At 35.8% G+C, this 25,289-nt stretch overlaps 1 protein-coding gene across 5 annotated transcripts in view; it reads right to left on the bottom strand.

Moving 5' to 3' along the window:
• The window catches only part of PRR16 (proline rich 16), a 248,590-nt gene extending 228,946 nt beyond the window's left edge, over positions 1 to 19,644 (bottom strand). For 3 of the 5 annotated variants that reach the window (XR_005649787.1, XR_005649788.1, XR_005649789.1), the window contains exon 1: positions 18,796 to 19,643. Coding sequence is in view for 2 of the 5 variants with exons in the window: in XM_039848527.1 (XP_039704461.1) it covers positions 18,796 to 18,954 (159 nt within the window). In the remaining 3 variants the exon portion in view is untranslated. Of the gene's footprint in view, positions 1 to 18,795 lie in introns of all 5 variants that reach the window. The other 2 variants (XM_039848527.1, XM_039848528.1) reach the window with 1 other exon arrangement.
• Positions 19,645 to 25,289: the final 5,645 nt, after the last annotated feature.

Raw genomic sequence — 25,289 nt, 5'->3', positions numbered from 1 at the left:
CAATGAAATAAATATGCCATAAACTTTACTCTGAAACACAAGAATCTGGAAAGAGTGAAGTCATGATCAAGACAATACCAGGCTTGTTAAGTTCCAACTGATTTTCTTCATAATGGGTTTATAAGACTTTATCTCACTTGCATTTAGGTTAGGGCTACAGTTCTGTATGCACAGGCAATCTGTGCCACTAGCTGACTAAAAGACAGAGTGTGGGTATGAATTCTCCTTAAATTCCTTTTTTCCCCCTGGAAACAATGTGTTGAGATGGCAGTATCAGAGCTGGGACCAGAGCAACTCTTTGGAGCAGAGCTCCTGCCAATTTGCATTGGAGAGTATAGTGTGTTTATTTGAATTAAATTTGGTTTATGTTGAATTAAACAAATGAGATTTCAGGATTAAGTTATTACTACAGTATAACCTAACCCACCTTAACCAATACAATAGCTGAATTGTGAAATAATGAGCACAATACAAAGGGACTTGATTGATAAAAGACTTACATTACAGATGTTCAGATATTGAAAATTCCTTAGTCACTCTTTATTTGCTAAATACACTTGTCAAGAAACAAATGTTATATTTTGCTTTTACAGTTCTTCATTAAATATACTGTGCTAGGCTATTACATGATAGGCAGTACTCTAAATTAAGTGGGTAAAGTAATGTAAAAGACATACAAGGTCCTTACTCTCAAGGAGCATCCATCCTGACTATAAGAAAGAAAATTCCCAGCAGGTAAAAATACTCATTAAAAAAATGCAGTTTTCTTATTTCGTGACTGTAGTTTTTATTCTTGTGCTAAATTCCATTTTAAAATATATTAATATTATGGCAGTCATAGCAACAAAAAATAAACCAATAGTCATTTTTGTTAGAATGATACTTTGGATACTAAATCAGATTTGGGTATTTCTTGGTTCTCTTTAGTAATGGAAACCTTTTTGAATATAATCATTAATTTCAAAATTTATTTGGGGAAAATATTCTAGATAAATTGAAACAAATTTCACTAAATTCCATAAAAATGGTACAATTTTAAATTTTATCACCAATCAAATTATTTTTTGATACTGCACATTGAAGCAACTTTTTTATTAAGAACATTTCTTAAATTCACACAAATATACTAATTTTATTATATTCCTAGCCATGTTAATGTATGGAAGATATTAACATAATGCATTATTTTTATCCCCTTTTCAAAAAACTAAAAGATCTTTCACCTATTTCCAGAAGAATTTTATAATACATATATGTATACTAAATACTTCTCCTATACTAATAATAGAGCCAATATCTATAATGATATATGGTTAGTATAGAACGAAATAAGATAATTTTATGTTCCAATTTCATAGGCGATCAAAGTTTCTCACTAAAAGATACTTAACTGGTTCAGCTTTCTTTGCAATTTAAGACAATCACCTGCTACTAATTTAGTAAATAATGGCTTACTTTCAGGTTCACTAAATAGTGCCCTGCCTCTCTACAACATAAGCTTATTACTACATTTTCCATTCAACGTGCTGTTTCTCTTTTTTTTCTGGAACTCTGGTTCAGATGTTAGTACTGTTTCATTGAATCCCTTTTTCTTCATCAATTCTCCCAAGGAAAGAAGGATCAGAAACCAAAAACAACATAATATTTTAAGAAACATCTCAAATCTAACATAATATGGTTAGAAACATCTCAAATCTAAGAGCTAAGTATTACACTAAAGAAATTAACTCTTAGAGGGTAATACTAAATTATCAGTATACAAATTACAACCACCTTTAGTGCAGTGGCAAAAAGAAAAGCATTATGAATAAGAATTTGGATTGTTTCTCATTAACAATTTCCCAGCAAAAAAAAATCCTATTAGTGTTACTGGCCAACCCAGTATTCATTGCAGACTATATCAGAACCTAAGAGGTTTTGGTGAGTAATGGAATTCATTAAACATTATATTTATGAGTATTAGTGACTTCACAAAGCAGATGTTAAGCTCTCAAGCATTTTGGTGCATACTGTCTGTGATTAATGAAACAACACCAAAATGCATGCTGTGCCATATTATTCTGTAAATTTTAAAAAATGTAAGTTTCCCCAAGGACATACAATACGGCCTTTTGTGAACAAGGTTTAAGTACTGAATATAAATCTCCCTAAAAAATGTACAAGGTGAATGCTGAGGTTTGAATTCCATTTTAAAATTCATTAATCATTATAACATCAAAGTATTTCCAGGGAATACATAAAGCTTTGAAAACAATGTCTCCATAAGTCACTGAAAGCAATTTATTCTTTCCATTTTCTTAATTCATCTGGTGATGAGCAACTGAAAGAACAGTAATCCAAATGGTTTAAAAACTTTACAGTATTAATCCAATATAACATTATAATATGTCAGTTTAGAAAAATTAACTTCAAACACTAGCTTCTGATTTTTAAAAACTGGTAAACAGTAATAATTTAGTTAACTTTACAATTTAAAATTATATTCTATATAAGCTAGCAATTATTAACATTGTATATTAAATGATAATAGTATATATTATTTCTTTTCACTTTGTTATTCCTAGGAATATCTTGGTTATCTCTTAAGGTCATTTGAAACTGATGTACTTAAACTATCTTGCAATATATTAAAGCAAAGTGATGCAATTATTTAAATGTTTTAATTTTCATGTTAAAGATACTCTTCTAGTTGATGTAGTTTATTTTTTTCACTTTGCCCATATTTAGCACGTGGGAATCTTTCTGTTCATATCTAAACTGCCCAACTAAAATGTAGGCTTCAGCTACAAAATTTGAGAAAAAATTGTAACATGGTATAGTCTTTTAAAAAAAATTCCAAGAAGTCCAATGTTCTCCTTGACTGAAATAAACAGATTGAAAATATGCATATAAAAATGCAGACATGACCAGATTCCACAGGTAAAAGAGAAAATATGTTTTTCACATAATACATTGAAAGTTCAATAACTGGACAATATAATCTCTTGAATAAAACAAAATAATATCAAGAATGCCCTATTTCTATATTAACATTTGTTCTTTAGTGTCTGAAAAGGCTAATTATAAGTACTCATATTTGTTAACACTAGAGGGAGTATGTAAAAGAAAAAGAAGACAAGCCAATACTGATATTATCTAGTTCTTGAGTGTTATACATAATATTGGGTCTTTGAAACAAACTGCTTGCATATTTCTTATACACAAAGCAGAATTAAAACTCATTTAAATGGTATCCAATATCACTTTTTATATGCCATTTTCCAGTTAATTTAAAATTTATAGCCAATGGCAAGAAAAATGCACAATATTCAAGAAGCAGAAAAACAGTGAATGTTGTAAAAAGTAGACATTTTTCTCCTTGTTTTAGTTTACATATTTTATTAGAAGAAAGTAGAATCATACCTGATACAGAAGATACAATCTCAGTGCTTCAAGAGTTTTAAGTGATATCCCTGAGCCTAAGAGAATAAAGGACACTTTAAAATCAGAGTCGAACTTTTGTCTGAAGGTGAAGCCTTGAGGTTAGAGATAATATTTAGGATTTATATAAACTGGATATCTCCAGAATTTTCACATGGTAGGGACATGGTAGCCACTGTTTTTGGGACAACAGAGGCGAGGACTTGGTGAATTGATTTTTTAAACGCTTAGAACTCTGCTTAACAGAGTAAGAATTTAAGGTGTTAGCTATTATTGAGAGATCCTTTGTCAATTTTAAAAAAGAATATGAATGGGTTTAACGGAATGGATTTAATGAGGGTAACAAATGATGAAATCAAAATATGAGAAACAAGAGCTCCCTCCAGTCAACCTACAAACTATTACTACCATATGCAATAGGCAGGAAGATAATGAATCTATACAAAAAGTGTGTAATAAGCATCTATTACATGCTCCTTCTCTGTAACTGGTAGATACACAGTGGAAAGTAAAAGGTGGTAGTTTCGATCCTTGAGAACTCTGGTGGAACAATAGTTAGAAGAGATCTAGTTATTTATTAATTCGTTTAATGACCACCTATCACATGCCAGTGCTCCAGGAACTTGAACACATCAGAGAATAAATCAAAGGTCACTGACCTCCAAGAACTAACACTCTCGAGATGGGAAATAAATAAATAATAAACAAAGGAAATAGAGTGTTCAGTCTATTAGACACTAATAAGTATTAAGAAAAAGAGAAAAGGTAAAAGAGGGAAAGAAGGAAAGGAAATGCCATCAGAGTATATAACAAGATATGCAATTGCCAGAATGGGCCATGCTGGTGTAACACTTGAGCAAAACTTAAATGAGGTAAAAGAGTTAGCAGAAGAGTGGAGTTAGCCACAGAAGTGTACAGTCCTGGAAGAGCAAGATTACTGCAGCCAAAGCAAGGGGAGTCAGAGAGAAAATAGCAAGAAAACAGGGGAGAGTGATAACAGGCGAGGAAGGAAAGTGTTTTGAGGCCTCATAACCGTTGTAAGAACTTTGAATGAAATGGGAAGTCGCTACAGGGATTTGAGAAGAGTATTGTGGTCCAACTTTATCCCGACTTCTGAGCTGAAAGAAAAAAAAAAATAATAAAGTTTTAAAGAAGCGAGAAAGAAAAACAGTCAGGAGGTTACTATAGTAATCCAAATAAGAGAGGACGTTGTCTTAGACCAGGGTGGTAGCAGCGGAAGAGATGAGAATTGGTCAGTTTCTGAAAACATTTGGAAGATACAGCCAACCAGACTTTCCGATGAACTTTAGCATGAGAGAAAGAGAAGTTGATAATGTCTCCGAGTCTGGAAGGATGAAAACACCATCAACTGACATGGGAAAACTACGCAAAAAAAATAGGTTTTGTGCGGGAGCGGGGAGATCAAGTTTCAGTTCTGGACATAGCAAAGTACAGATACCTCTTAAATATCTAAGTAGAGATGGGGAGACGACTGTTGCTTATATAAATTTAAAAAGAAAGTCTGGGCTGGAGATACGAATTTGGAAGTACGGACCTAAAAAATAGAATTAAATTACAAACTGAATAAAAACACCAAGTCGGAGAGTAGAAATGATTTTATTTTTTAAAGAGGATCAAAATTTTAGTTCAGACATCTCAAATCAAGAATAAGTAAAGGTAACAGCAAAGAAAAAATCAGTGCGGTGAGAAAGCATAGTATTCTCCAAGCCAAGTGAAGAAATGCTATTAAAGAGACTGAAATGCACTGACAGATTAAATAAAATCAGGCCTCAAAATTGACTATTTGATTAATGGAATCACTAACAGCCTTGATAGAGGCAGTTTTGGTGTCGTGGTTAGGGTGTAGGTCTAATGTGAGTGGGTTTAGGTCAGAACAGGAGGAAACAGGAGATAACAAGCATAGACAACACTTTTAAGCTTTTTGTAAAGTGAAGGTAAGAAGTGGGATGGTAATTTTGCGGGGAAGTAAGGTCAAGAGAGGATTTTATTATTATCTATATTTCCACTTGTATGCTGATGGGAATCATCGGAGGGGAGAGTGAAAAAGATGATACAGAAGAGGCAGGAGAGGATGGGTAGTTACTTTTCTTAAGTAGATAAGAAAGAACAGGTTATCATCCACAAATGGAATAAGTGGCTTTTAGCCCTTAACACCTTTTAAAAGTATTCTTTGGAACTGGATCCTCAAGTTCAAATTCCTCATCAGATAACAAGAGTAAGACTTTAAAAATGTTTCACCGAAGATTACATGGTTAAGTAACTAACAGAGAAAGGTTACTAGATTTTTTTAAGGCACAAACAAGGAATAATTGTTAAGTAACATAAGCAAACACAATGCAGTGGCACAGTGATTATAAACATGAGGAGTACAGGACTCAAGTTGAGTAAAAAATTATGATGGTGTCAAGATTGTCTGAGATGGTCTCTCTGTCACTTACAGAAGAGAAGACAGAACTAAGGCCAACCAAGAAGCAGGGCAGACTGCTGGATGTCAGGCTACAAGGCTAGATTTGTTCATCTGACATTTTAAGTATCAGGATAATGGGGAATCTTTTAAGCAGGAGTGGACTGAAGAATCCAATGCATTAGAAGATTAACCTGGTAGTGTTTAGAGAATGAACTGGCAGAGGAAAAAAAAAAAAGAGATTAGCTCTAGGGCTATTAAAACATCATCCATGAAATTAATAGCATAGGGATTAGAGAGGTGGCGATGAAAAGAAAGCAGCCAATCGGAACGCCCATTTACCAAAAATTGACAAAACTTATCAATGATTTTATGCTCTTGCAGCACCACGTATTTTTCTTTCAAAGCTTTTAACAAGCCTTAATAAATATTATTTTTGTTATTTGAATAACGTCTCCCCATTAGCACATAAGTTTCAGACAGCAAAGGCCATGTATGTGTTGCTCAGTATTTTATTTCTATTGCCTAACACATTGCCCTGCATGTAACAGGCATTTAAAGAAAAAATTTTGGTAAGTGAATAATTTATTGAGGCATGTCACAGAAGCTGATAAGGAAGAAGAAGAAAAAAGAAGAGAGGAAAAAAAGGACTATGACAGGAAGAGGAGGAGAAAGAAAGAGCAAGAAAGGGGCAAATGACAGAAAAAGCAGAGGAGGTAGAGGATGAGAAAGAGAAAAAAGATTATACTGAAGTTAAAAGCATGAAAAATAGCAGAGTCACTATGTAGCTGCTGGGAACTGGGAAGCTGGATATGGACAATGGTTCAAAAGAGAAATACCAAGAGTCGAACTCAATCACTTGCTCTCCATATTAGTTAACCTTCTTGTCTCAGTTTCTCCATATGTAGAACAATTATAATATTCTCAAAGGGTAACTGTGAGGATTGAATGAGTTAACTCAGAACTGCTCCTGGTGAATGGTAAGCCCTGAACAGATGTCAGTCATGTTCATCATCATCATCACCATATTTCTTCTATAACTAGTCCCATGACACCATTCACACCTCTCCTATCTCTACAGAAATAGAAGAGGAAGGAGAAGTATAAGACAAATTGATAGATGAAATGAAGAGCCCTTCCAGTCAAGGTTGCCACTGACCTAATTCAGGAACCAATAGCAGCAAGAAGACTAGCAGCTCAGCCTTGGCCTTTCCCATGGTCCCTTCTGAGTTGCCCTGCTTTATCCCAAATTGTAAAATAGCCATATATACCCAAATTCTTTAAAATTTTTCAGAGTAATTTTTATTTGATTGCAAAAAATGGAAAAGGAGAGAGGGGAAGTGATGAATGGAAATGAGAAGGTACATTTTAAGAGTATGTTCGGTGAAGGGTAACAAGAATCATGTAAAGGTAAGAAAAAAAAACACATATAATGCTTTGTTAAAAAAATACAATACATGAAAAACAAAAGGGTCTGGTGCTTAAAGGATAAACACCAAATAAAAGCATAAATAAATAAAAAGATGGATAAAGAAAGTAATATTAAGTAATATGGAATAAGAAGGAAAAGCTAGAGCAGTAGTTCTCAACTAGAGTGATTCCCCTCTCCCAAGGAACACTTGGTAATGTCTAGAAACATTTTTAGTTGTCACAGTGACATTTTTGGTTGCTACTGGCAGCTATTAGCACAGGCCGGGGCTGCTGCTAAAAATCCTACAATGTGCAGGACAGCCCTCAACAATTATCTGCCAAAAATGTCAATAGGGCTGTGTTTGAGAAAACCTGAACCTGAGATTAAAGGTAAGGAGAAAAAGATGGAAGTGGATCACATCAGTTCATTCTCTTGCACAAAACTGCAAAGTTCCCATTTTACTCTGAGTAAAAGTTAAATTAAAATTCTGAGACACGTTTCCGTGTCCCTCTGACCCTTACTTTCACTCCTGCCACATTGGCCTCCTTACTCTTCAAATATATGGGACACATGGCCACCATGGGGCCCTAGGACAGCCATTCCCTCTACTTGGAAAAATGATCCTCTAAATATCTATACAGCATCCTCCTTCACCTTCAAGCTTTTCCTCTGATGCAGCCAGGTCACTTTCTCAAAGAGACTTATCCTGGACCACTCTATTTAAAATTGCACCTCCTCCCATCACTGCTCATCGCATTATAATCTTCTATTGTTTCCTTGGACTTGTGATCTTGGACTAGTATTTCACATAATTTGGCATTTATTATGTTGGTCCGTCTTCCCCATGCCCTCCCTACACTCTATGTAAGCTCCATGAAGAAATTTTGTTTATTTTGTTAACCACTATATCCCCAGTAACTAAAATGGTGCCTGGCATACAGTAGGTACTAAATGATTATTTGTTGAATAAATGAATAAAGATGCTAGGATAAATTCATATAATAATAATTAAAAATACACATTTGGCTCTCTATACACAGGAACTATTCAAAATGCTTTATATATAGTAACTCATTTAATTTCCATAATCAGTCCATATTGATGGTAGCATTATCACCATTGCCATTTTAGGGAGAAAATGAAGGCAGAGATTAAGTAATGAAGAAATGAAGAAATGAAGAGGCCTGGCTTTGGAGTCTGTGATCTTACCCTTCTACACTATGCCACCTTACTGTGCAACACAATCTTAAAGTTCTCCTATTATTAGAAGGAAGGAAGGGAGAGAGGGAGGGAGGGAGGAAGAGAAGAGAGGGAAGGGGAAAAGGATGGGAAAAGAGGAGAAGGGGAGAAGAGGGGAGGAAGGGGAGGGAAGAAGGAAGGAAGGAAGGAAGGAAAGAAGAAGGAAGGAAAAGGAAGGAAGAAGGAAAAGGGAAGGAAGAAGGAAGGAAGGAAGGAAGGAAGGAAAAGAAAGAAAAGAAAGATTTCTAACATTTATTAAAAACATTGACCTATCCAATTAAGGGAGAATCAATTTCATACTTTATTCTACATATAATTGAATATACATAACTTATCTCTGATATTTGAGCTTTAAAGTTACAAAGTTACTTTCAATTTATTATGTTTGCCCTATGGTGTTATCAACATCATCAAAAGTAAAAAGACAATAGTTAACCTTTTCAGCAGTTCTGCACAATTTTAGCTGTTTTATTAGAATTAAGTTAGAATGTAGAAATCCTATACCTACAAAAGCTTGACTGTCACATGTATGTAAAACATTAATGATTTTAATAAATTTTAAAGAGAATACTGGTTGCTGATTATTTTCAAATGCATTCATTTTTCTTTGGCAATAGAGAACACTGGGAGAGATATGTTTCACAAAAGTATTAGTAATACGTGTTGAAATTTTATAATACGTTAACATAATCCCTAAGAAAAATCTTCTAATGTGGAATAACAAAGCAACACAGCATGAGTTTGAAAGGCTTGTTCTTCTCATATCCAAAAACTATGATGTATTATAACAGAAGCAGCCACACATCTTATTAAGCAAAGTTTAGAATTCATTAACTCAGAGAAAATCAATTAAAATGGAAAGTGAGATAAATGCTTCTTCCATCTTTATATTCTTGCTGTAACTTAATATTATACATTCTACATTACTTTAGAGTTACTTCTTGTACCCTACTAGAGGTAAAGTTGACTCTACTAGAGGTGAGCTTATTCAAGGGTAGGTCCTTCAGCTTATTCATGTTTGCATCCTTTACAGTCTTCGACACAATGTCTTACAATCTTTCTTGATTCATGAATTAATGTCACATAGAAAATAAAACAAAACGAAAAAAATTCTGTCTGGGACCAGTTTTAAAAAGAGAACATGCTTAATTTACAATAAGCTCTAGAAAAATTTTGTCCTACATAGCGATGTACTCTAGCACACATGATAAAAAAATGTGAGAGTTAACCTTTAGGCACATTAGCATTCCACACTTTTTGGAGTAGTGAATTATACATATATTCTTCTCATGTTGAGAATGCATCTACCAGGGCCTCTCTTAAGACAAATAAATATCTGATAAGCTACCCCTGGCTCCTCGAAATAAAAACCATCAGATTACAGCCATCAATAATTTTTTTTTCCTTTTTGTAGAGCCATGACTTTTGATCTTAAAAAATTATGGAGCTGGTCTCAAATGACTAGCTATTATTTTTTTTTTTTTTAAGGAAAAGAAAGGCAAATAATCACTACTTTCATCTCTTCACCTGGGATATTCTCACCCATCCAAGAGACACTGAACATGTGCAAAGACTTAACATTGTACCAGCTTTTGTTCCAAGAGAAATACTCACAATTTTATAAACTTTCAAAGTGCTCTGTGATATTATGGATGTGTATGTGTATGTGAGGGGGGCGGGGAATTAAGAACCACTGCTGTGCGAAGAAAATTAAATTAACTGATAAATATATATATGTATTTAAATATATATATATATATATATATTAAACCTGTTATTTTTCTGTCATAGTTTGAAATCTTAGGACAAGATCTGTTATTACGAAAGAGGGAAATAAACACTTGTTATTTCTGTTAGCTTTCATGTAGTACTAGAGAAGGAATCCTGTTAGAAATCATCCAAATTGGCTTGTTCTAGACTAGTATGGCATATGCTATCTGTAGTTGGAAAACTATTTATAGTGTGCCAAACACCATAGTAACTGGCGTATTGGACATAGGTATATAATTTGACTCACTTCAATTATTCTAAAAGTAAACACTTATCTCAAACATCAGCCTGAAGTAGCATTTCCAAAGCAGGAGGAGGGAAAACAAAGATCATAAATATAAGTTCTGTTTTAACCATATTAATATTTCTTACCTAAAGTGGAGTCTGATAGCTTAATTCTTTTGGAATCCGCACATCCTTTCATTCTCAAAAATAAAATTAGCTTATGCCCTTGTGTATCTCAAGAAGGAATATATCTGCCAAGGACTCCTTGAGGTTTACAGCCCAAATTCATAACCAAGTCTAACAGCCATTGCTGACAGAGGCCTCTCACACACACCCCATTTCAGGGAAAAGCTACAAAGCTTTCAGCCTCTGGTACCATACTCCCGATATCTTTACAGAGGAATTCCTGGTACTGTCTTTGGACTAATGGACTGAGACTTGCCTATCCAGTCGGAACTGCACAACTACATCCTCATTTACATCTTTACTGACCAAACAGAGCAGCTCCATAAGAAGCAATTAGAACACACGATTCCAACCAATCAGGACAGTGGTATTTGGACCAATCAGACTTTGCAAATTTGGATTCCTCATTTGCATAAAAATGGACCAATCAGGGACTAGTGCAGGGACTTTATCTATAAAAGACAATTCCCCTTCTTTCTGTGGAGTGCACTTTGGTTTCTTTCAGATGCGATGCCTCCGTGGTTTGCAAACTGTTTACCTGAATAAAATTTCTCCTTTGTTGTACTTTAGATTGAGGGCTCTTGTTGGCATTAGATCAGTGGCAGCAACCTTTTGTTGACAACTTATAAGGCAACATCTGTCCTGAGGTGACAGGCTACGTTGTGAGCCTACTTTGATTTGGACATTTACTTAAATATATCTATTTTCTCAACAACTAATGTTACTTTCTGGCTCTTGTTCAGAGCGATGTACTGCTGACTTTAGTTCCCCAGATCTTATGGGAAATCTTAATTTACAGGCTTTCTTTCTAATGAACTAACTTTCAATATAACAAAAAACATTTTTATCTATATTATACTGGAAAATAAAAACATTTTATTTTAGAATAAGTCATTTCTTGTTTCCTTTATATGTGAGGAGAGGACGGGGTAGCTTACAATCAATAGCACTAAAATTAACATGAAAAATCTAGCTACAAAAATACAAAGGACACAATAATCCAGCTCAATAATTTTGTAACTGGTAAAGAATCCTACAAGTTTCTCTATTCATCAATCACAGCGAAAAGTGAAACTGTCAAAGTCTAAACATCTCAGAAAATTTAAGAATAGCATCTCCCTTCTAAGGCAATTTGATAACAAAAGAGAATAAAATTTTCCCAAATTCCTTTAAATTCATTTGAAATAGCTGCACACAATGCTAGGTATCAGCAAACACCCATATTAGTTGTGCCTTTATTTTCTAAGTCATAATATAAAAAAGCTATGTAATAGTCTCATCAACATTTTTGTTGAAGATTAAGTAGGTCAAAAGTAATTCACCACAGCACTTATTTATGTGGAAAATGCAAACTGTAAGGCCTAATTAATTCATTATTAATTTTGCCTCAATACTGGTGCCCGAAATTGGATGCAACCCACAAAAACAATGATTGTTACCACAAAGAAATAATAAACTACACAATGAGACTTAAAAGGTTTATTAGGTTCTCTCAAAATTTAAGAAACAGTATTACAAAATATACTGCACCTGGGTGTAAATATTTGTAAAAACTCCCTGGAAGACACTTTGGCATTATGGATTGAAAACTTAAAGCTTTTGCACCTTGACTTCTAATAAAATGTAAAAAAATAAAATAAAATTAGATAAATGTTACAGAGCTTAGTGCTTAAATGCCTAGGTTCTAGCACTAAAATGCCTGGCATTGAAGCCTAACTTCTCCACTTACAAGTCAAGTGGCCTTGGGCAAATGACTTAACATCTCTGGCCTCTGTTTTCTTATCTGTAAAATGGAATAACAGTAATTTCTTTCTCATATGTCTGTTTTGAGGATTAGAAAATTTAAATATAAATACATGCACTTAGACGAATACCAGGCAGATAGGAAAATCTATCCATCTGAGCCATTTTTAATGCCAGAAACATTTTTTTAGTGACATTTAACCACGACAAAAATTTGGAAATAGAATGTCCAATATTACAGGAACTATAAAGTAACTGAGCAGATCTATATAATGGTTACAATCCAATACTATTTAAGAAATCAGAAAACATTGTATATAATTTCATAATTTTGTATGACTTCAACTATGTTAAAAATATTCATACAAAAAGACTGAAATAAAATATAGCTAAGTGGTGTTCAACATATCTATCTCTGTGTGGCATTAAGAGTAACTATTATTTCGCCTTTACAATTTTCATATTTTTCAAAACTTTCTATAGTATTCTTATACCGTATTACTGCTGAAATCAGAAGAAAAATAAAATTTACTCTTTAAAAAACTACTACCTTTGGTTGGGGTTGGGGTTGGGGCTAGTTGGAGGTTGGGAGAGGGATGAATTGGTGGAGCACAGAGGAATATTAGGGCAATAAAAATACTCTGTATGAAACCGTAATGATGAACACATGTCATACATTTTTCCAAACTCATAGAACGTACAACACCAAGCGTGAACTATAATGTAAATTATAGACTTTGGGTGATGATGATGTGTGAATGTAGGTTCATCAACTGTAAGCAAACATACCACTCTGGTGGGAGATTTTGATAATAGGAAGGCTATGTATTTATTGAAATAGGAATATAGGAAATCTCTGTACCTTTCCCTCAATTTTGCTGTGAACTTAAAACTTCTGTAAAAAAAAAAAGAAGTCTTAATGAAATAAATTTAATTTTTTAAAGAAAAAAATACCTTTTGTTTTCTAATATTTTATTTTCAACTGAATGTCAGTTATGTGCATTTCAATCAGAACTGAATTAGCAGTCCATGGAATTTTATCCCCCTAACTCTCAAAAATTGCCCATGAAATTTTTCATGAATAGTTCTATAGAAGGTTCTGTAGTTAAATTTGTTTGGAAAAAAATATTTTACTCAAACTTGCATTTCTATCTTTCCTGCTACATTTCGATTTAAATACCTGAGATCCTCAGAGCAGTAAGGGTGGGGGAAATAAAAAACAAACCATAATCTAGGAAACAACAGAACCTATTAAATTGGTTTTATTATCTATTACTTCACTATTACGTGAAGCAAGCATCTATTTATTACTTTAAGGCTGCTTGAACTTATCAGCTAATTCTTTAAGTCTTGAATGGTATAATGAATTAGAAATAGAGACTGTGAACGATGTTTATTGGTTATTCTTATTTTCTCAGAATCATTCTTTTTCAATAACATGCCAAGCCATCATGCTTAAGAAAAGAAAAATTAAAAAGTATTTTAGCATTTGATAAACATACTCCAGTTTGGGGAGGTAGACTGCTGAATTCAGGAGTAAAAGTACAGCTATTTCTACAATCAAATGAACTGTGAAATTTCATTCATTCGTGACTTTAGAACTTGCAAAATACTCCAGAGATTATTCTCTATAATTTGTTCTAGTAATGAATTTTATATGCACAACCTCATTAACCAAAAAATATTTGGTAGGATTTCCTAGAGCAATAAACTACAGAACTTAAGAAGATAAGCCATTAAAAAAGAGAAATACATTTAAAAACAAAAATACATTGAAGATAATTGTTAATTCTGTTTTTATCAGTCCCCAAGTGGATCGTTTCCTATGAGTTTTCAAACTTTTCAAAATTAAATTTAAGTTTATTTCTGTTTATGATGTTATAAGAAAAAACATGGTTCTTTCCAATCCACAGTCTCAATGCTAACACACCTTTCCACCCATGTAGTCCAATCACTGAGTGATTCCAGGGCACTGACAGAACAACTCATCTTAACTGGTTCCCTGGTTCCTACATGAGAATAATGTCTACTCACAAGGCTTAGTAACAATCAAAATAAAACAAAAAAATCTCACTGTTTGTGTGTGTATATCCCATAGAGAAGCCTTGTTACTTAAAATCATAAATTAAAAGACTGTGAAAAATGTTCAAGTTTATAATCAGTCTAAACTAAAAGAGAATTCACCTAAAGCAGCAATGAATTTGTTTCCAAAAAAGGGCTGCTTATTACATACTACAATCTCTAACAAGATCAGTGATCCCATATAAACACCAACATTTGATGCAAAACAGTTCACCAGTGAGATTTCCGTAAAAGAACAGGTAACCTAGAGATGTCAAATTATTTGAGAACTATTTTTAAAAAGTAATAGCTCTTTTTTCTACATTTCTAAAAATGAATCACCCCAAACCTAAAAACCAGTAATAGTTAATTTTATCCCTAAAGCTCTAGAGTTTCATCACTATTTAATTTTTTTTCAATTGTAGAAAAAAGTAACTTAGATTAATTTTGTGCCACAATGCTATTTCCTGGTAATTCCTTCTCCTTCTACCTCTTCAAATATTATTCACATCTCAAACAAAGATCCAAAATCTTCCTTTTTGACTCTTAATTTCCCCAAATAATTTATTCTTCATAAAAATCTCCAATATTTAGTTGTAACACTTGGAATATCCTATATATGGCATTAGTCCATTGGTGTTAATCATGACAATCTGAACAAACTATAAGTTTCTTAAAATTCATATCTTACTATCTTTTTAAAGCTTCTACTCTCTTCACTAAATGCTTATCATAGTACTAAGAACACAGCAACTATTGGTTTACTAATCTACTATGCTCACTCTTATTCTCAATTCTGCTTTCTTTCTCCAAGCCTGTTAGATCATAGTGAGAGTGGCCACTAAAGGCAGCAATGCCTTTTTACACTATTGATGTTCAAAGACACAATAAATGCATTCCAAACTTACCTTTTGAGCTCACTGAGATCAGAAACTATAACTCATTCATTTTACTCATCTTGGTAACAATAAAAAGGTAATCCAGCTCATAGTAAGTGCTGAATAAATATGCTGAATTATACTTTTTTTCCATCATAGTACAGAAGACCAAAAGATCTCTGTTGTTTCTGCTATGAGTCAAGTTATTTGAGGTTTTACTAAATTCTGAAGGCAGAATAAAACTGCCCTTAAGCTTTCTAGAAATTCTGTTCCTCTTCCAATATGTAATCCAATTATAAATGATTAAGTAATAATAATTAAATAATTAATCATAAAAGACTACCAAAATAATAATGGAGTTGTTACTAATAATTACTATTTCAGGCAACTATATGTTCGAATCAACCCTACTAACTGAATTTTCGGATGACTAAAGCCCGGAAAACTTCTAAAAAGAAAAGCGATTTCAAAATAACCTCAAACAAAAGTCCAGTATTGTTGGTGCAGAGTATATGTAAATATTAAGGACAGAATATTAAAAATAATATATTGCACTTTAGATAGAATGAAAAAACAGAAAAGAAAAATAAGTGTCATATGGAGACTAATATAGTGATCTAGTCATAATCACTTTGCTATTTCTAATTTCTGTTCCAAGTTAATAAGAGCTCTGCTAATTTATATCAAAATATATTAAGGCCTAAAGCATGGCATTGCCAATAAAGGGATTATAATTCTAAATATAACAGTTTATATTCAATATATACCAACGATAAACTGCTAGAATATCAGATGTAACAACTGATGAATTTATAGTGACATTTGTAAGTCACAGGTATAGAGAACAAGATTTGTAATTTACAGAGTTTTCAGTTATTTCTCCATTCAAAGCTACATCAAAGACATGTTTAGTCACATGTGCAGTATTTATTATCTTAAAAAGATAAATGCTGGACAACTGCAAGATGTCATAGGTTAAATATGTCCTATAAATATTTTGTTCTCAAAATAACTATCATTCATATTATATAAATAGCCAATGTTTTGAGATTCAGTCACAGCATAATACAACTCTGTGTGCAAATCTAGGATGATGATATCCTCACAAAAGTAATTAACAATCACATCACATCATTTATCATACATAAATTATACTCTCAGGGGTGAGATTTTTACCCCAACAAACCCTGGCAGCCAATCAAAGCTTTCAAAACATCAAGATAAACCTTATCTCTAGATCTGTTTAGAAGACAGTTCCTTTCATTTACTTGCTTGTACATTATCTATGCTTTTCCATTCCTTCTACATAATCTTTTTTCTTTAAATATTCTCCAGTAAATGAAGACACAGAAAGAGTGAAAAAAAGAGTCATTCACCGACTATCTGATTTTTCTTGAGATTCTAACCAAGAGTCACAGAGAGGTTAAAAGTTTCACTAGTCTCCAAATGTTTACAGAACAATGATGCAAAGCAGCATCAGGACCATGTACAGTTTCTTGTCATTTATTCTGTCTCAAGTAGGGAGTGGAGTGACACATCATAAGGAAGGATGTGCCCATAGATGCAGTTTTGATTGACTACCTTTCTTTTACTCTCAGCCTCCTGGCTAAAACAGTAAACACAGTTACTGTGCTGATGTAGGTTTTCCCACATCCCCCACCTTGGAAACATCAACAACTATAAAGCACAATTCTGCCAAAAGGAACATGCCCAAATTTGTTCATTTTTTACAACGCCATAATGTTTCAGATGAAAACACAGCCTGCCAAAAATGTCAAATGAAAGGATAACAAAGAAACTACAGCATCTTTAGACTTGAATTTCGATGCCTAACCTCGCCATCTGTCAACCAGTTGTGAAACAATGATCCTAGAGAAGCCCTGCAAACATGAACAAGTTTTATCCTCACATCTATCATCTATATCAATCTCCACTCTCAGGACCTCAGTAGTGATTATATTCTGTCTGTGGAGCAAACTACAGGAATGGCATTTGCCATTGGCAAAAAGAACTCTGCTAATGAATGGGGCATTTTAACTGACTTGCATTTGGTAACAAACACGGAGAGCAGGTCACAGAGGTAATGGGGAGCGGAAGAGGAAGGGCAGAGTGACTCTTTCCTCATATTCGGATTGGAAACTTGATAGAGGAGGTTAATCTCTAGAGGCCAGACACCCAAACTACCCTCAATTTCCTTCCACTCGGCCTCAGAAACAAGATTACGATTTTGGATTTAGACTAAGCCCCACCCCTTCCCTTCCCGTCTCGCTATCATCACCTAAGAAGTTACAGTCTTAGATCTCCAGCAACCGCGGGTGTGGACGCTGACTGAGAACCGCACCAGCACCCATTCGGTAGCACAACAGCGGGCTCGGACTCTACCACCAGCTCCGCGACTCCACCAGCTGCCCGCCGGGCTCGCGGGAGACTCTCCCCCGCCCCCTACCCCCCCGCCCTGCAAGCGGGTCTTCGCCCCGGCTTAGAGCGGGCGCCGGAGTTACGCAGCCCCAGCCCAGATACTGCCTCCGTTTCTTTCTATCCGGATCACGCGGCGGGCGTGAGGGTGTGGGAGGGCAGAAGTGGTTGAAGGGGAGCGGAACTGAACCAAAACGGTCCCGGTTCCTAAGAGCCAGGACGCAAGTGGCAAGACCCTGGCGCACGCACAACACACAAACACACCGACGCACCCTGATTCCCAGGTTCAATGCCAAGTGGCGACAAGCTGGGAGGAAGGGGGCGGGGGGGGCGGAGTTACTGGGAGCGACATTGGAGAGCAGGGGATGCCTCAGGAACTGCGAAAGTGAGAAAGTCCCAGACTCCTCTTCATCCTCAAGTCTGGGCTCTCCTCCCAGCAACCCGGTTTCAGCGGGGCTCGGAACTCGGGGAGGAGAGCTGGAACCGAGCTTCTTCCAGACTGCCCTCCCCCGCCTGGCCCAGGGCCCGGAACCCGGACCCCGGACCCCCTTAAGCCCTGGCTTGGGGAGGCTGCTCTTTGGCAAAGAGCGGCTTGCCAAAGGGTCTGGGGGTGCAGGAGGGCAGGAAAGAAGCATCTTGCACTCTCTGGCTGGGCTGCTCATTTCTTCCTCTGTCTACACACCCCTCCGTTACCCCTGACATCACACACACACACACACACACACACACACACACACACACACACACACACACACACACACAGAGCTTCAGAGACACGCACGCGCTCACCCCTCCCACCATTCCAGGTCCATCGATTAAAACACTAGTTGATTTCTTCCTGATTAAAAAAAAAGTGCAACAACTCTTCTGTGGAGTCGCAGGAGCAACGAAAGTCCGTCTGCAGGCGTCTTACTATAGTTTCCTAGGAGTTAAGAAATCTGGCGGTCCCCAGTAAAAACCCGACCGAGAACCCCAAGGGGGCGAAAGGCGACGAACTCCTTCCCCACCCCTGCGCCTCTCACCTCCTTAAGTTCCTTGGCCACGTCCTTCAGGTCGCCCAGGACTAATTCCAGATCCTCTACGATTATCTTGATCTGTTCCTTCACCTTGGTTTTGGAGGCTGCCGCCGGTCCCTCGGCAGGAGAGGACGAGGACGGGGTCCCCTTGGACTTGGCTGACATTCTTTGGGGCCAAACGAGGCAGGTCAGCACAGGCGGGCGAGCGGAGGCTGCTGCGCGCCCTGGTCCCCGGCGCTGCTGCGGCCGCTGCCGCCCGGATCCCTCCACATCCTGGACGCTCCCTGGGCAGCGGCGGGTGGCTGCGCTCGGTGCTCCGCCGGGCGGCCGCACTGTGGTGCTGCCATCAACTCCCCCAGACGCGGCGCTCGGCGCGGGGCTGCAGACGGGCAAGCAGCGCGCCTGCGCCTCCTCCTGCCGCCGCACGCCGCTCTCGCGCACACACGCGCTCGCTCCCCGCCCGCCCAGAGGGTGGCCGGCTGCGGTGCCTGGGGCTGTCAGCTGCAGTTCCCGCGGCACTTCCCTCCGGGATCTCTTCCAGAACACCTGGGCATCAGGGAGCAGGGAGACAAGTTCGTGTCCTGCCCACCCCTCTGTCTTGTTCCTGAAATGCTCTCATCATTGCAGCCTGCTGTATGTCTTCTCACATCTAGCCCGGATTCCTTCTATTTCACCGCTAGCAGAGATCTGGATACCCATCACGCTTTCTCGTCAATTCAGAGAGAACCACGGTCCGGTCAGGAGTTGAATTTAGGGTCAGTAAAGCAACCCTAAATGTTTATCCAGTATGTCCAGAAAACCTTCAATCATTCCCAAAGTGACTTGACTACGAGTTAAACACAGGTGTTCTTACTTCTGCAGGAAAAAAAAGAAAAGAAAAGAAAAGAAATGTGCGTAAATCGCGACCCCTCACCCCCGGAATCGTGAAATAAATGTTTCTGAAAGAGGTTGCATAATCTTGCTGATTCCACAAAACTAAAAGCGGATTTACTAATTTGAAGTCCCCACACCAAAAATCCTCCCCTCCCCCTCCCCTCGAAGACTGAGTCATCTTGGCTGTACTTACCTGGGACAGCGCCTTTTTTCTTTTCCTTTCTGTTTTTTTTTTTTTCTCTCTCTCTCTCTTTTCTTTTTTAAGTGTCCTTCCTTTTTTTCGTGGCCTATGCTGATGTATATATTTTGGCTAAAGGGAAAAAAATACCCTGTCTAGCTCTCCTCTTAAGGGAGCTGAATAAGAGTTTCCCTCCAACTTTTTTTTTTCTTTTTCTTTTTTTCCTCTTTTTTCTTGCCTCCATTTCAAATTTCGTGTCACTAAATAAATAAGAAATAACTTTCTGACTGTTTTGTCCAAAGGAGGCAAGGAGAGGAGTTAATAGGAAGGCTTTGACTTCATTCTCAGTAGGTGGCTACCATTCTTATTAGCTAAAGTTTTAATTTCCTTTGTAGCAAACCCATGGGCTATTAGCTACTGACCTGACAGGCTGGTTTACTTCATTTTCTTCAGTACACACTACTCCAAATCATTATTTTAATAGGCTTCCCATTTTAGTCATGCCTTACCAAGGCTCTCTATTTCTTGCTTCTCACAACCCCCAGGTCTATCCAACATGCTTCTATTACATGAGGAAAATCTTGGCAGCTCTCTTCTTCTCAGATCCTTAAGCTCCTCATAATCCGTCACTCTCTTCATTCTGAATAAAGTTTGATGAAACCTTTGGAAGTCATATTTGGAATGTGAAAGAAAAAAAAAGAGATGACAGAATTAAAAATAGAAAATTAGAAGTGGTGTCAAAAGAATAACAGCATTGAAAACTACATTGAAAAAAATCAGCAGAAATAAAAGAAAGTTGGAAAACAGAGGCTGCTGGAAGAGAATTAAAATAAAGAATAAAAGAACCAGTGTACAGTAAGCACTTTGGAGAGGAGAAAAGAGAAGAAATAATTAGAAGTTTTAAATGAGTAATATGCTTGAGTTCTCTGAGGTTGGGAGAATAGATTTTTAAAGTTCTTTCAGCTCTGCAGGTTCTTTATTTTATAAAAATGTAACAGTAAAAATAATATCATGTATACAAACTCCCACACAAGAAATTCCTGATCTTTAGTGATATTCTCATTTCATATCTGAATAAAGATAAATGGTCAGAAATGAAAGGAGATAATATGAGAAAAAAGAAAAGGTGGTGCTCTTCTAGATTTTAATTTTTGACTTAATAGTAGGCAAGTGAATATCGAAGTCCCAAAAACTCAAAGTATAATGATTTTAGGGAAGAATATTGGAGAAGAGGGAAGACAGTGATATTTTCCTTCCCATTGACAATATAACACTTTTATAAGAATATGTCCATTAGACTCTTAAGCTCTTTCACTGAAGATTAAAAAACAATTTGTTTTCCTATGATATTCATTGTTATTAATAAACCAAGCTATTCTTGCTCAAAATTGAATTGTAGTATTACTCTAAAGCACACCATTCATACCCACATCACAATTTACACTTACATAATGGTTATTATCTATCTATATCTAAATACAGTATATAGATACTGAAAGGGGAAAGTTAAAATTGGCTTTTAAGACAGACAGAAGAAGTTGAGAACCATATAATTTCACTCATATGTGGGATATATAACTAAAAGTATTAAACAAACATGACAGACAGACTCATGGGTGGGGACAAGGGATTAGTGGTTATCAGAGGGAAGAGGGGAGAGGAAAGTAGATGGGGTAAAGGGAATCAAATATTTGGTGGCAGAAGGAAATTTAACTTTGGGTGGTGAACATATAATGCAATAAACATATGCTGTATTATTGAAATGTACACTTGAAAACTATTTGATTTTATTAACCAATGTCACCCTAATAACTTTAATAAAAAAATAAAAAATAAAAAACTAGTAGAACCCCTAGCAGTGGTAGCTACCACTGTCTTCTAGTCATAGGTAAAATATTCCTAAAGCAGAAAAATTTACAAAGAGAGTTAAAAATATTGAGGAGAAGGAGGCAGAATGGAAAAGACACATGGATATAAATAAAGTTTATTTACTCCATATTTTTGTATTACTCTTATGGAAAAATCATTCCTTTGGCTCATCCTGAACTCTCACAACTGAGTATATATGATGTTTTAAATCCCAGTTATGAAGACGAAATAGCAAAAGTGACAATAAAATTTCTGATGAATCTGTTCATAAATTTATTTATGTACTAATGCTAGGTACAAACAGGTACATACTCAAACCATATCATTTATAAACTGAGAATAACAGATTTCTAAATAGAAAAGGAAGGTCTCAGGTATACAAGTGATTGTGCACCCAACATTTTATTCTTTCTGCCTCTTTATCATTTTTCTGAGTTTTGTGGCAGGAAAGATTAGATAATTATAGAAGATCATCTACTGACTGCTTTTTTAATTACAAGCACTTGTCGGTATTCGTGTGTGTGTGTATGTGGCTAATATACTGCAATCAATCCCTAATATCCTGCATAAGAAAATGCTACAATACAGACATAATTTTTAATTAACAAAGCTCGAGAATATTCCCAAAGTATTGCCCCTTTTTGTTGACAGTGGCTCTTATTGACATGCTATCCTAATAATACTTATCGGTTCTCAATAAAAGGATGAAAAACAGAATATAACATTATTCTTAATGGAGACTTTTGATGTTCTTTCTTTTATTGTATGTAAATTCATTTTTGATGGTAAAATTCAATAAGGTTTTTAGAGATATTTGAAAACATGAAAAAGGAGGAGGAAGAGGAAGAAGAGGAGGAAGAAGAAAAAAAAAAAAAGAAAAATAGCTTTGTCTGACCAAAACAGGTTTCACTAGGGGATAGGGGTGGAGAGTAGTAGAGAAGGACATGGGAGTTTTGAAGAGAAAATGTTGTTAATGAAACGCAGCAGAGAAAAATTAGAAAAGTATATATATATATCTGCATATATATATATATATATATATATATATATGTGTATGTATATGTACACACACACACTATTAAATATTGCATAGGTCCAGGCAGTGATTCTCAAACTTTGGCATGCATTAGAGCTTGTTAAAACAGATTTTTGGACCCCACCCCAGGGTATCTGATCCAATATGTCTGGGGTGAAGTCTGAAATTTGCATTTTAACTAGTTTCTTGGCTGCTGGAAGAGGACTATATTCTGAAAACTGCTGGTTGGATAGATTTAAAGAAAAATTTTAGGTTTCTTTTTAGCCAGAATAAGCCTTAAAGATAATCTAGTTATATTGCTTTGTGTTATAGATGAGAAATTAAGGCCTTAGGAGATTGAATGATATATCCGATGTTTCACATCTAGGGAATAAAAATTGGGAGCTAGGACCCTATGTTAATTCCTAGTTTTCATGGAGTGGTCTTCATTTGTCTGAACAATGTTTCCCTTTTATGTATCAACTGCTTTTGCCATGATGGCTATCTACTATTGACATATATTGGTTTAAAAATATTTGATCTGGAAGTTTAAATACAAATACTCATTGTAGTATTCTGACTAATTAGAACTGTGTCTTTTGCAAAATAGTTGCTCAATAAATACTTGACAAATAAATGAATAAATGAAATGCTGCCTATTTCGTATGGTTTGAAATTAATTTACTTCAACAAATATACATTTTAAAAGGAGAAAATAACCAAATTTATTCTGTAAGGATATTGGATCCCTCACCAAATTGGATTCTTCAACAAATATTTTTTAAATGGCTACTCTAGGCAAGCATCTACACTATGGAGTAAACATCACTAGGTTTAGCAAAACATAGTCTCAGCAGGAACAATTAGATAATTCCACTCATGACCCTAATATAAAGTGAGATTACCTCATAGTATCTTTTCTTGCCCTCTTTTCCAACTGTAGTCAATTTATCTGACTTCCAAAGTCAATATATACTTGACTTTTTTTTGCCTTTTATCCATAAGACAGAAACTGAATTTTTGTTTAAATTAACAAAGGAAATTATCTCGTAGCTGGACCATAGAAAGGCTAGGATAGAAATATCTTCATGAAGAATCGGAGCCAGAAAGTCTAGGATCAATAGGACTATTTTTTCTGTTCCTGTATCCCACCCTCTTTTTGTGGATTGGCTTCCTTCTTTTAGGACACTTTCTCCATAAATTTAAACTTTGGTCTCTGGATCACATCTTCACAACTTTGCAACTAGAAAAGAAAGAGATCTTAACAGGAAGCTCCCAGAAGAGGTTTTGATCGGTATAGCTTAGGTTATGGACACACACCTCAGCCAATCACTGTGACTGAGTTGGGTGAAAAGTGGCTACTATAATTGTGCATTCTTATAGAAAAGTTATACATTTGTATATAATTGACCCTTGAACAACATGGATTTGAACTGTGCATAGTTCCACTTAGATTTTTTTCAATAAATACAGCTGGCCTTTTATGTCTGTGCGTTTCACACTCACAATTTTACCAACTGCATATTTAAAAAAGTATTCTCACATTCCTAACTTCAAATTCCCAGCTGCGTATTCTCTCAATAAAGATGGAAAATACTGTTTTCCATCCACGGTTGGTTGTTTCTCAGAATGCAAAAGGCTAACAGTAGAGTCAAAAGTTATACACCATGGATTTTTGACTGCGAGGGAGGTCAGCATCCCTAGCTCCCAGTTGGGCAAGAGTCCTCTGTATTTATTACCATGATTTTCCAGCAGGTGACAGTAAAAAGAGTTATTCCACCCAAATCTGCATATTATAATTTTTAGATATATGGAAGTAAAGTGTTTTCAATAAGCAAAATAGTTTTCAAATTCACACAAAGAAAGATATCATATAAGTTAGCAATTGTTCTACTTGGGTCAGTAACTGGTGGTGAGGAAATATAATAATGTACCCAATTTGGATCAAGTTGCCTACACGTGTGGCCTTCAAAAGGGATGTGACCTTGGGAAAAATAATAGATATCCACCATATAGCCTTTAGGTTAGATTATGTACCTTACTTCTCACAGTTATAGACTGGCAATTTTGAATTGTTTTTGATTTTCAAAGCTAGCTTCACTCAAGTCTTAAATTTGACAGTTTACACATACCAAGAACTACCAACTACCTCGTCCATTCCCATTTCTAAAGACCTCACCCAGCCCAGATCTTCTGAACTACCCCATCACATGTGTAAGCAATACTGAAATAATTACTTTCTTTCATCCAAGTTCTCAGGAGTTTCCACTCATTCTGAAACCTTGGGACCTGTGCCTGACATCTCATTCTACCTCTCAGCTTCAAACTGTGGGCCAAGTGAAAAGAAAATCTGATTGCCAGTCTGCACAGTTTAACAGCATAACAGTGTCTTTCCCTGGAAGGCAATTCGGCTATAATCAAGGAAAACTTGATCATTTAGTAGAACACAATACACCCTACTAGCACCAGAATAAATGAAAGTCCTTCTCAATTACTCATGTGTCCGATTAATTTTAGTAGATACTGAAGGATCCTGTCCTTATTAAATTTCAGGATCATTATTTT

This window comes from Pteropus medius, unplaced genomic scaffold, assembly GCF_902729225.1.
Source record: "Pteropus medius unplaced genomic scaffold, Ma_sr-lr_union100, whole genome shotgun sequence".
NCBI classification, from domain to species: domain Eukaryota; kingdom Metazoa; phylum Chordata; class Mammalia; order Chiroptera; family Pteropodidae; genus Pteropus; species Pteropus medius.
This window is presented reverse-complemented; position numbering and strand designations above follow the sequence as displayed.